This window comes from Pinus tabuliformis, chromosome 7 (genome assembly GCF_031772625.1).
Source record: "Pinus tabuliformis cultivar Carrire ecotype Pingquan chromosome 7, CPIR1, whole genome shotgun sequence".
Taxonomy (NCBI): Eukaryota; Viridiplantae; Streptophyta; class Pinopsida; order Pinales; family Pinaceae; genus Pinus; species Pinus tabuliformis.
In genome coordinates this window covers 79528930-79541168 of record NC_142293.1, presented here as the reverse complement: position 1 = coordinate 79541168, position 12239 = coordinate 79528930, and the positions used below count along the sequence as shown (strand labels likewise).

Here is a 12239-nt window from a genome sequence, read left to right as displayed (position 1 = left end):
GGAAGCCGTCAAAGACATAGTGAGAATATATTCGCCTGAAATCCTTCTCATCCAGGAGACTAAGCTGGAGGAACCCCTTCTCCTCCAATCCAGTAAAGTATTTTGGCAAAAAGGTCAAGGAAGAGCGGTTAGTGCAAGAGGTGCTTCTGGTGGAATAGCCACCTTCTGGAACAGCTCCATTTATGATCTCATTCAAGAAAAAAGCAGTCCCCATTGGCTTTTCACTCAGCTCCTTCACAAAGATTCTGGTCAACAAGTAAGTATGTTTAATTTATATGCTCCTGTTTTGCCAGGGGAAAAAAAAATTGTTGGAACTCGCTTCAAAATTTTCTTTCAGAACAAAATCCAGGAAATATTATCATTGCAGGGGATCTGAATGTCACCCTTGCTCTTGATGAGAAAAAGGGAGGCTCCATTGTCAGGGACCCTGCTAGAGAATGGGTTGAAGATATTATGCTGGGCTGGGACCTGGAGGATATAAAACCTACTTCAGGCAAATTCACCTGGTCCAACAAAAGATTAGCCCCAAATCATATAGCTGCTCGCTTGGACAGATTCCTTGTCCATTCATCCTTCCTGACTTGCGGTCTAATGGCCACTTCTAAAATTCTTCCAAATCTCATTTCTGATCACAAGCCCATCCTCCTTGAGCTTTCACTGGATGGCAATTTAGGCCCCATTCCATTCAGGTTCAGCCCTCTGTGGATTCAGCAAGAAGGATTTCAAGATGTAGTTTCGGATGCCTGGAATAGGCCTGTCCATGGTTCCCCTTTCTATGTGTGGGAAGAGAAAATTAGAGTTTTAAAAAGAAGTATTAAGGAGTGGGCAAAAAGATTAGAATCACCTACTGCCAAAAGAAAAGAATCTCTCAACAACCTTGCTGCCCACCAAACAGCAATGGAGAACATTCCTGTAACTCAAAATCTCCTTCAAAAAGAAGTCGAGCTGCAAAAAATGGTTCACAAATCTAGCAGGGAGGAGGAAGAATTTTGGAGACAGAAATCTAGAAATTTATGGTTAAAGTCCGGAGATAGGAACACCAGCTTCTTTCACAAGAAAGCCGAAGCCAGAAAGCACTTCAAAACAGTTTCTGAGATACAATACCAAAACACAGTTATAAAGGATTTTGATGGCATTAAGAGAGCTGCTTATTCTTTCTTCAAAGATCTTTATTCGGCTCCTGAAGAAAACCCTATAGATCCCCAGGCCTATCTGATGGATTTAATTCCCAATAGCGTTAAGGATTCGGACAACGCCATGCTGACTGCTCCGATCAGCTTGGACGAAATTAAGCATATTCTGGACTCTATGGAGCCTGATAAAGCCCCTGGTCCTGATGGGTTCACTGTCAGGTTTTTCTTGGCCTGCTGATCGACAATCAAAAAAGATTTACTGAGAATGGTCAGAAAGTCCCAGAATTGTGCAAAGCTGGGCGGTGGCATCAATTCGGCATTTCTAGCATTGATCCCAAAGGAGAAAGGCGCCTCCGACTTTAGCAGATTTAGGCCCATATCATTGTGCAACTCTAGCTACAAGCTGGTCTCCAAAATAATTTCCAACAGGTTAAAGAATATTTTGCCAGCCCTCATACCTGAAAATCAAGGCGGATTCATAAAAGGAAGAAATATTTTGGACAACATTGTGCTGGTGCAAGAAGCTGTCCATTCAAGTTGCCAAAGAAAAGAGAAAGGTATGGTTATAAAGCTAGATTTGGCTAATGCTTTTGATAGGGTAAGACATGATTTTTTGTTCAATGTAATGAAGAATCTAGGTTTCTCATCCGCCTTCATAAACTGGGTGAATCACTGTATTGCCTCGCCATGGATAGCACCTCTGGTCAATGGCCGCTCAACTGACTTCTTCCAAGCCTCTAGAGGCCTCAGACAAGGCTGTCCCTTGTCTCCTCTCCTTTATGCTATTCAGGCCTGTCCTCAGTTTCCAGCTTGATCACAATCAAAAGATTCAAATTTTACCTGGCCTTAGAACAACTCAGAGGGTGAAGGATATCAATCATGCACAGTTCGCAGATGACACTTTGCTGCTTGGAGGAGCCAGCCTAATCTCTGCCAGATCCTTCAAGAAGGAGCTAGACATTTACAAATCGATCTCAGGAAGCAAAATTAACTATCGGAAATGCTCAATCTATGGCTGGAACTGCACGATTAAGGAGTTGTCTGACATTGCAAGGCTTTTAGAAATGGATGGAAATCGTAATTGGGAGTCTTTTAAATATCTCGGGATCCCAATCTTCAAAACCAAACCCAAACTGGCCCATTGGATGCCGCTGCTCGATAAGTTAAAGAACAGAATCCAAGCTTGGGGTGCCTCATGGCTGAATAATGCAGGGAAAGTCATCCTGATGAAGTCAGTCCTTATAAGTATGCCGCTTTACCAAAACTTAGTTCTCCTCGCCCCCAAATCCTTTCTCAGCAAAATGGACAGTTTGTTGAGAAGATTTCTATGGGAAGGTGGGAACAACAATGACAGAAGGATCCATTTAGTGAACTGGGAGACCATCACGAAACCTCTTCTGGAAGGCGGCCTCCATCTTCGTAACTTGGCTGCTCAAAACCTTGCTTTGGGATCCAAGATCTTGTGGAATTTAGTTTCAGGTAAACCTAGTTGGAGCAAAAGAGTCATCTGGAAGAAATACTACCAAGGACAACGCTTGAGATGCCTGGATAAGCCCCCAAGAACCTTAAAAGGATCTCCGATCTTCAATCTCTGCAGTCATGCAATGGAGCAGTTCAGCCAGCAACTTTACTGGATCCCAGGTAATGGGAGAAAAATTAAAATCTGGGAAGATTCAATTCTGGGAGACCAACCTTTGATTCAAGTGGAGGGGCTTGCAAATATCAGAGCTTGGCTTCAGTCCTCCAACTTGCACACCTTGTGGGACATTTCCACCTGGAAGAACGATCCTGATAGGCTCTGGGACTGTTGGAATTTGGGAGAGATTCCTCATATGTTGCAGGGGGAAGCTTCACTTCTGTTGGATCTGCTTCAAGGCAAGTCACCCTCAAAGGCCACCTCCAAAGACAAAAGAGGTTGGGGCTCCCTCTCAGGCTCTTACACAGCTGCCGAAGGTTACAAAAGTATTCTGGCTATCCCTTATGCTCCTCCTAACCCAGCTATTTGGAAATTTATATGGGATTTCCCCTCTCTCCCCAAAATTGACTTTTTTTGTTGGACTGTTGCGCACAACAGCATTCTCACCAGAGACAATTTGAGAAGAAGAGGGATGGAAGGACCCTCCAGATGCCCCCTCTGTTTGGCTGCTGAAGAAAATGTCAATCACCTGCTGTTGCTCTGCCCTTTTGCTCAGGTAGTATGGAGGGGAGTTCTGAGGTTAAACCATGCCAATTTTGTTCTTCCAGAAAGCATCTCTAATCTATTCCGAACCTGGGTCATTCTACCTCCCTTTTGCCTTAAAAAAAAAAGTCTTCTCAAAATAAGCTGGATGTGGATCCCTAAGTTTATATGCTGGAAGCTGTGGTTGGAGAGAAATAATAGGATTTTCAGAGGAGAAAGCTGCAATCCTACAAGGGTAATTTCTAAAATCAAAGCTCTGCTAGGCGAAGCTTTGGAAGTCAATTCTACTTCCAGGAATGAATTGAAGTTGGTCAAAGAAGAGGAGCAATGGCTCCAAGAACTGGTACCGAATCTGAACGAAAGATCCACACCTTATGCTCCTATCCATGCCAACTGGGAGATCAGACTGGAGGAACAGGAGTTTATAAAGTGGAGATCAACCTTAGATGAATACTGTTTGTTCTTTGATGGGGCTTCTAAAGGAAACCCTGGGGCGGCAGGCAGTGGTGGGGTTCTTTTGAAACCCGGAGGATCAACAGAATTGCGATTCCATTGGGGCCTGGGCACCGAAACCAATAATAGAGCAGAGGCTCTAGCACTGTGGCAAGGGCTGAACCTGGCAATTAATCGAAACATCCTCTCGCTCTGTGTATTTGGAGACTCCAGGCTCATCATCCAGGCAATGTCCTCTCATAAGACTCCTCATCATATCCATTTAGCCACCATTATCAAAAAAATTCATCTCTTTCTGCCCAAGTTTAGGAAAATCTCCTTCTATCACATATTAAGGGGGCTCAATTCTCAAGCAGATTTGGAGGCCAATCTTGGCTCCCTCTGCAACCGAAGAGCACTGGTGATTAATTCGAGGGAATCCTTCTGTCCTATTCCATAAGGTTCATGCTGTTCGATCTGCTGTTTCTGATCCAATGGTTATATCGCTGCCCTGCCCTCCTCTGTTTCTCGGGTCCTTCCCTCAGGGTATTTTCCAAGTTTTATAAAGTCTTGATTTCAGGTCAGACAATCCTCTTATCAATACCACTATCTCCTGTCAAATCTCCTCTTGCGGATTCAAAACTCCTCTAAAGTCATCTCTGATCCTGACCAGAACCTTCCCTGTTCTCTCACCCGAACATTGTTTTCCTCTCATATCTGAACACTCTCAAAGCTTTTCATTCCCTACTGGAGGCACTCGTTCTGTAGTTTCAAGAAATGCATTTTTGTGCGATATCTTCCAAAGAAACCGAGGATTCACTTAAGTTCGATTCTCCATTGCTATCTGGTTCAGGGATTGTCCAAAGAAGTCTGCCGACCTCGGTCGTTACAGCGATCATAGCCAGGCAGCTCCTTCAACTATGCGGATTCTTCTCTCATCGAAATATCCAATGCTTCTGTAATGAACCGCCTGTTGTGTAATTTCCTGTTCTCGGCATTAGTTTGACAGAACAGATTATGAATTCTCTCCTTCTGACAAGCTGAAATGTAAATGCCAGCGGCAGGCAGTTTGCCGCCATAAATAAAAGCTATAACCGTTAATGTCAAAAAAAAACACTTGCAACCATCAAAATAACGAACTCAATTTTAAATTGAACTAAATATTGTTTCATTTATCCGATTGATTTAGTGAATCTATTGTAGGCTTTGAGGAGAACAAAGTAATATTTTAAAGAAAAATTCATGTCTCTTTTTTGTTTTGCTATAATCACTTATTTTTTGGTATAGTGGAGTCATTTTTGGTCTTTGTGCTTTATAATATTAATAAGCATATTCCCAAATGGAAAGCCAAGACAATTGTGAAACTGATTTCCAATTTGAGAGTAAGATTGATATTACTATAGGGTAAGGCATAATAAATCATTATTTAAGTTAATCCTCAACTTAAAGATGACAATTGTCTTGTTTGGCCTTATATGGCATCCTATATTTATGCAATGTAAAGTTGTAATTTGGATACATCTCATTAATGAGATCTATCAACCATACGATTGTGGTTTGTTCTATTTCTAAACCATGTATTATTCTTTCTCTATGTGTTTGATTTTCTCTATGGCATCACCTCTTTGAAGTATTTCATTAGATATGCAACCAACTCACAAAATAGAAGAAAAGACAAATCAATGACTTGTGAAATAGCTTCTTCGAGGGGGAAACCTCCTTTAAATCACATAAATGAACTATTCTTGGATGATACAAATGACAAGACCTCCTTGGTATATATAAGAGTCTAAGGGGTCACAATATAATCAAAGCCTACATAACAATAATCATGTAAGGGCACAACAATAACAATTGTGGGTTTCTATGGGGCACAACAATAACAATATGGGGGCTACATGGGCACAACAATAATAATAGGGGTCCACACTAATAATAACAATAAGGGGGCTACACTAGTATTATAGGGACCTAACATGCCCCTCTCCTTCAAAAAATATTTGTCCTCAATTCTTGAGTAGTTTTGGATGCTTCTATATAAAATTCTGGTCCTCCCATGTGGAATCTTCAGTGGGTAAGTTCTTCCACTTAATGAGATACTCTGAAATTGATCAATTTTGTAGTTATCAAGTTCTTGTTTCCGTGATTGTTTCAGGCTCCAATATGATTTTTCCTTCTTCGTCAAGTTTTGGCAATATTGTTTGAATTGGGATCTTGTCACTGATAACATTATTTAAGAATGAAACATGGAAAATTGAGTGTACTCAGGAAGATGCATGTAGCTCCAATTTGTATGCCATAGTATCAATATTTTGCAAAACTTTGTAAGAACCTTAATACTTGGGTGATAATTTATTAACCTCCTTATCTTTCTTTAGGGACATTTATTTGTATTGTTGTAGCCTTAAAAATACCTAGTCTCCTACATCAAAACTTCTTTCATTATGATATTGATCTACCTGTTGTTTCATTTTATTATGCGTCAGAGTGAGGTTATCATTTAAGAGTTGGAGAACTTCTTGTTGATGCTCGATGTGATATTCCACTACTTAACCTTAGAATTTTCTCTTAAATATGATGTGATGGACAGTGGATGATATCCATAAAGTGCCATAAATGGGTTCATTTTTCTGCAGTATAGAAGGAAGTGTTATACCACCATTCAGCCAGAGGTAGCCACTTGACCCATTGTGTTTGTTTATCAGATACAGAGCAACAAAAGTATCCTTCCAAACATTTGTTCACTATATCAGTATTCCCGTCAGAATGAGGATGATAAGATGAGCTATGAGCTAATTGAGTACCAAGACAAGAAAATAATTCTATCCAAAAATTTCCAATGAAAATTGGATATTTGTTACTTATAATAATCTTTGGGTTTCCATGTAGCTTTTAAATTGTTTCCATAAATGCAGTAGCAATTGTACTAGCTTTAAAAGGATGAGATAATGAACAAAAGTGTGCATATTTGGTAAGTCTATCAACTACCACCATGATGACACTCTTTCCTTCAAACTTGGATAAAATTGTGATAAAAGCCATTGAGACCTCCTCCCAACACTGACTTGGAATGGCTAAAGGTTGTAACAGACTTTGGGTCTTAATTGTCTCAACCTTTTTTTGTTGGAAAACCAAAAATTCTACTACAAACTTTTGAATATCAAATTTAAGGCCATCCCAGAAAAAAACCTTCTTGGCCCTGTGGTAAGTTTTTAAAAATCTTGAGTGTTCTCCTAAGGGGGAGGTATGCAATTCCAAAAGAATCTTTTGTTTGAGTTGGGAATTCTTACAGAGATATAAGTGATCTTTGTACCATAATGAACCATTTTTCCATATAAATGTATCAGATGTATTGGGATCTTGCTACAACTTTTGAATGAGTGTCCACACCTCTTCGTCATTCTTCCATTCATCTCTTGCTTCAGTTATCCAATCAAGTTGGATAATATAAATGGAACAGAGCAATGCTTCCACACCCTCATCCTTCTTGAGAGTGCATCTACAACAACATTTTTCTTCCCTTTTTTGTAAAATATTTCAAATTCATAACCCAACATCTTTGTGACCCATTTTTGTTGCTCTTCTAAAGATAATCTTTGTTCCAAAAAGTATTTAATCCTATAGTGATCTATTTTTACCTTGAAGTACATTACGTAAGGTCGTCATTGCTTTAGTGCATGTAGTATTGCCAACATTTCCTTCTCATAAATAGGTTTGTGTAAATACTTTCCCTTGATTGGACGATGGACGATTTTCAAAATAAATGGGCCTTCCTTCTTGCATTAAAACAACACTAATTTCGTTTCCTGAGGCATCGCAATACACAATAAATGTTCTTGTGAATTCTGGTGTATCTAAGACCAGTGCTTGTCACATTACCTGTTTAAGATGTTCAAAGGCCTTAGTTGCTTCCGAAGTCCAAGAAAATGCATCTTTATTCAGTAATGTTCTTATAGGCATTGTTATTCTCCCATAATTCCTAACAAACTTGTGATAATGCCTTATCAACCCAAGAAATACTCAAAGATGCTTTAGGGTTGTGGGGATTTTCCATTCCTTAATGGCTTTAATTTTCTTAGGGTCTACCTTAAAACCTCATGAGATACAATATGACCCAAATATTCCACCTCATGTACTCCAAAAAACATTTGGAGGTTTTTACATATAATTGTTTCTCCTCCAATAGTTTGACCAGCCTTTCAACATGTTGAACATGATCATTCCAGGACTTGTTATAGATTGGTATATCATCAAAAAATATTAACACAAATTTTCTAAGGAAGGATTTGAAAATGGAATTCATCAAACCTTGAAATGTGGAAGCTTCATTAGTAAGGCCAAAAGGGACCAAAAATTCATAATGACCTTCATGGGTTCTAAATGTTGTTTTTGGAATATCTTCAGTCTTAGTTCTAATTTGATGATATCCTGAACAAAGATCCAACTTGGTGAAGTAATTTCCTCCATGTAATTCATCCAACAATTCATCAATGACAGGAACGGGAAATTTATCTTTAATAGTGAGCTTGTTGAGCTACCTATAATCCGAACACATATGCCATGATCCATCCTTCTCGTGCACCAATACTACTGGAGCAGAGAAAGAAATTTGTCCAGGTTGAATTATACCAGCCTCTAGCATTCCTACAACCATGCATTCAATTTCACTCTTTTGGGCATAGGGATGTCTGTAAGGCCTAATGTTTAGAGGAACACTTCCTCGAATCAAGTGAATAGCATGATCATAATAATGAATATGTGGGAGGCCTTTGGGAGTCTCAAATACCTTGGAATGTTTTTCCAAGGCTTTTTGGAGATCTAGAGAAATAGATGATTTCGATGTTTGAACTTCTAGTTAGCATACGTGTGCGATTATGCCCCGTTGCTATTTCTTGGAAAGCTTTTTCATTCCATTAGAGTTGATTATATTCCCTAGTTTACCTACGATACTCCTTAATTCAATTTCCTTTCCTTCCCAAAACAGTTTGAACAAAATTTATTGAAAATTAAAAGCTATTATCCCCAAAGATTGTAACCATTGGACTCCTAGTACAACATCAACACCACCCATTGGAATGGAAATCATTGGATTATTAAATACATATTCCCCCATGGTTAGTTTGATATTATGCCACTTTCTAGAGCAATTTATAGTTCCTCTATTTTCAACCATCACTTGACACTCTAGTGTTGGATATAGAAAGTCATTAAATTCCTTGGCTATCTTACAATGAATAAAATTATGGGTACTGCCTGAATCAATCATCACTATTACCTTTTTCTTCTTGATATGTCCTTCTATATTAAGAGTTTTAGGAGTGGTAATTACCACCAATGCATTACAATATGGTCAGATTCATTTCTTCTTTCTCTGGGGTTGGTTCCTTGTGTATATCCTCTTCTTTTGATGTTTCTTGTTCATTTTCTTCCTCCTCTTTACAATTTATGTAAAATAATTTCTTCTCAACACACTTATGACCTTTAGTGTATTTTCTATAACAACTATAACAAAGCCCTTTAGCTATTTTTTCCTCCAATTGTTGTGGTGTCAACCTTGTAGTTTGTGGAATGCTAGGAGCAATAACACTTCCATCTTTATAGTTGTGAGACGTAGGCTTTCTTGTTGCCATAATTTTGCTTTCAACTTTTCTTGCCACCCTAAATGTCTTCTACAATGAATCAAGTTCCCAAAGGTGAACCTCATGTTAGATGTTATCATTTCAATTCCCTATGAAGGCATCAATCCTATTCTCACCTGGAATATCAGTTACCCTAAAATTCAGTTTTTGGAAATCCTCAATATTGTTGGGTCCCTATAATACTAGTGATTACCCCATTACTATTGTAGTTATACCCCTTATTTATATTATTGTGCCCCCATTGCCCCCATATTGTTATTAATGTGCCCATAGAATCCCTCTATTGTTATTTTTGTGGCTTTATATTATTATTGTTAGGTCGACTGGATTATATTGTGACTCCTTAGACTCCTATATATAGAAAGGAGGTTTTGTCATTTGAATCATCCAAGAATTGTTCATTTATGTAATGTAAAGGAGGTTGCCCCCTCGAAGAGGCTGAATTCTAAGGCGTTGATCTATCTTTTCTATCTTTTCTTGAGTTGGTTTCATAACATTTGGTATCAGAGCTTTGGATTCTAGGGTTTCGCTGCTCCAAACAGGTCATCGTGGCATTTTCGCTATAACTTTTTTCTGTGACGTTTCAAAAGTCGCAAAAAAAACCCATTTGAGAAGAAATCGCGCTGAACATTGGGTCCGAATTTCAGAGCTTTTCGCGCGATATTTTCGGAGATATGATCTGAGGAAGTTGGTCTTTTTGCAGACTCCTGAATTACACTCAAAACAGGTGACCTGGGGAAAATCGTCATAACTTTCTTTCTGAGCATCAGATTGAAATTTCGTAAGAAGGTACAGAAAGAGGACGGACTGTAGTTTTCTTTTATATATTTTTTAGAGTCAAAGGTTGAAACAGTGACACGTGGAACTTCATACAAGTTCGCTCTACTGAACTAGTCTATAATCAGGTCACTGCTGGAGATTATGCATAACTCTTTCTTGGAGAATCCAATTTGGATCAGACTAGTGTCATTGGAAAGAGGACATAGAAGGCTACTACAGGTCACAATTTCAGAACTGGATGATTCGAAATTACAGAGATACATCAGATTCAATATCCGGCTTCTACAAAGAAAAAAAAGGTGTGTAGTTTTTTTTTTTAATTTTTGCATAAGCTTGGTTTGAAGGAATTCAAAGGGCATAGTAAAGCATTATTATCGATAACTGATGCCCCGAGGAAAGAAAATGCAAACACCTACTAAGGAACCTGAAAGCTCTAGCATGACTCATGAAGAAGAGGAAGAAATGCTACATGATATATCAAAATTACAAGAACAAGTGCAACAAATGTCACGCTCACAAAAGCTAACAGATGCTAAGATAAATGGCGTGGAATCTAAGATAAAGGGCATGGAAGCTAAGATGGATGATCTGAAGGCAGATTTGAGGACAAATTTGAAGACAGACATGGCAGATTTGAAGACAGATTTGACAAATTTTCTACAAGAAATACTTACTAATGGTGAAAAGGTTGTAAAGGAAACTCATGATGTGAACAAAAGAAATGTTAATCATGATTCCATAGACTCTAATGTTGGATCGAAGACCCGCCATATTCCAAAAATCGATATGAGGAAGTTTGATGGAAAGGATCCCGCCACATGGATATTACAGATGGAGCAGTTCTTTGATCTCAATAATGTGCAAAACACACAAAAGGTACGTGTGGCAACTTTATATTTGGAACCAAATCAGTTTGTATGGTATCAATGGCTTTGCTCTCGTAAACAATTTATCACTTGGGCAATTTTTACGGAAGAATTGATAGCACATTATGAGGATACAAAAAGAAACACTTTTTTTAGCCAATTGATAAGTCTCAAACAAAAGGGTTCAATAATGGAGCACATTGAGGAGTTCCAAAAATTGAACATAAGGGTAAAAGATATTCCAGAGGAGCATAGGATTGATGTGTTCATAGGGTCTTTAAAGGATAATATCCAACATGATGTTCGACTTTGGGAACCTGATTCATTAGAGAAGGCATTCAGGTTAACAAGAAAAATGGAAAGCAAAATTATGGCAACCAGGAAGCATACCACTCACAACTATAAAGACGGAAGTGCAGTTGCCCCTAGTCTTCCACAACCTATAAGGTTGACACCACAACAATTGGAAGAAAAAAGAGCAAAAGGGCTTTGTTATAGTTGTGATAGCAAATACACTAAAGGTCATAAGTGTGTTGAGAAGAAATTATTCTACATAGATTGTGAAGAGGAAGAAGAAAAGGAGCAAGAAAGGTCAAAAGAACAGGATATGCTCCAGGAACAAAGCCTAGATGAAGAACAAATAAATCCGACCATATCTTGTAATGCATTGGCGGGAATTACCACTCCTCAAACCATCAAGATAGAAGGACAAATCAAGAAGAAAAAGGTAATAGTGTTGATTGATTCAGGAAGCACCCACAATTTTATTCATTGTAGGGTAGCAAAAGAATTGAATTGCTTCCTATATCCAGCACCAGAGTGTCAAGTGATGATTGCAAATGGAGGAACAATAAATTGCTCTGGAAAGTGCCATAATATCAAGCTATCCATGGGAGAATATGTATTGACTAGCCCAATGCTTTCCATTCCAATGGGAGGTGTTGATGTTGTACTAGGAGTCCAATGGCTACAATCCTTGGGTACAATAGCTTTTAATTTTCAAGAACTTTTCATCAAATTTTCTACGGAAGGAAAGGAAGTTGAATTAAGGGGTATTGCAGGGAAACCAGGAAAGATAATCAGCTCTAATGGTATGACAAAGCTTCTAAAAAAGGAGCAAAGGGGTGTAATTGCACAATTATGTTCGCTAGATGTTTCCACATTAGAATCATCTATTTCTCCAGATCTCCAAAAAGTCCTGGACAATCAT

General features: G+C 38.7%; 1 protein-coding gene across 1 annotated transcript; it reads left to right on the top strand.

Moving 5' to 3' along the window:
- Positions 1–591: 591 nt before the first annotated feature.
- On the top strand, positions 592–1371 carry LOC149245286 (uncharacterized). Its single transcript, XM_089437862.1, has one exon. It carries the CDS (start codon positions 592–594, stop codon positions 1369–1371), a length of 780 nt encoding a protein of 259 aa, XP_089293988.1.
- The last annotated feature ends 10868 nt before the right edge of the window (positions 1372–12239 follow it).

Coding starts and splice junctions, on each gene's coding strand:
- LOC149245286 (XM_089437862.1), top strand. CDS start 592: ATGGCCACTTCTAAAATTCTTCCAAATCTCATTTCTGATCACAAGCCC.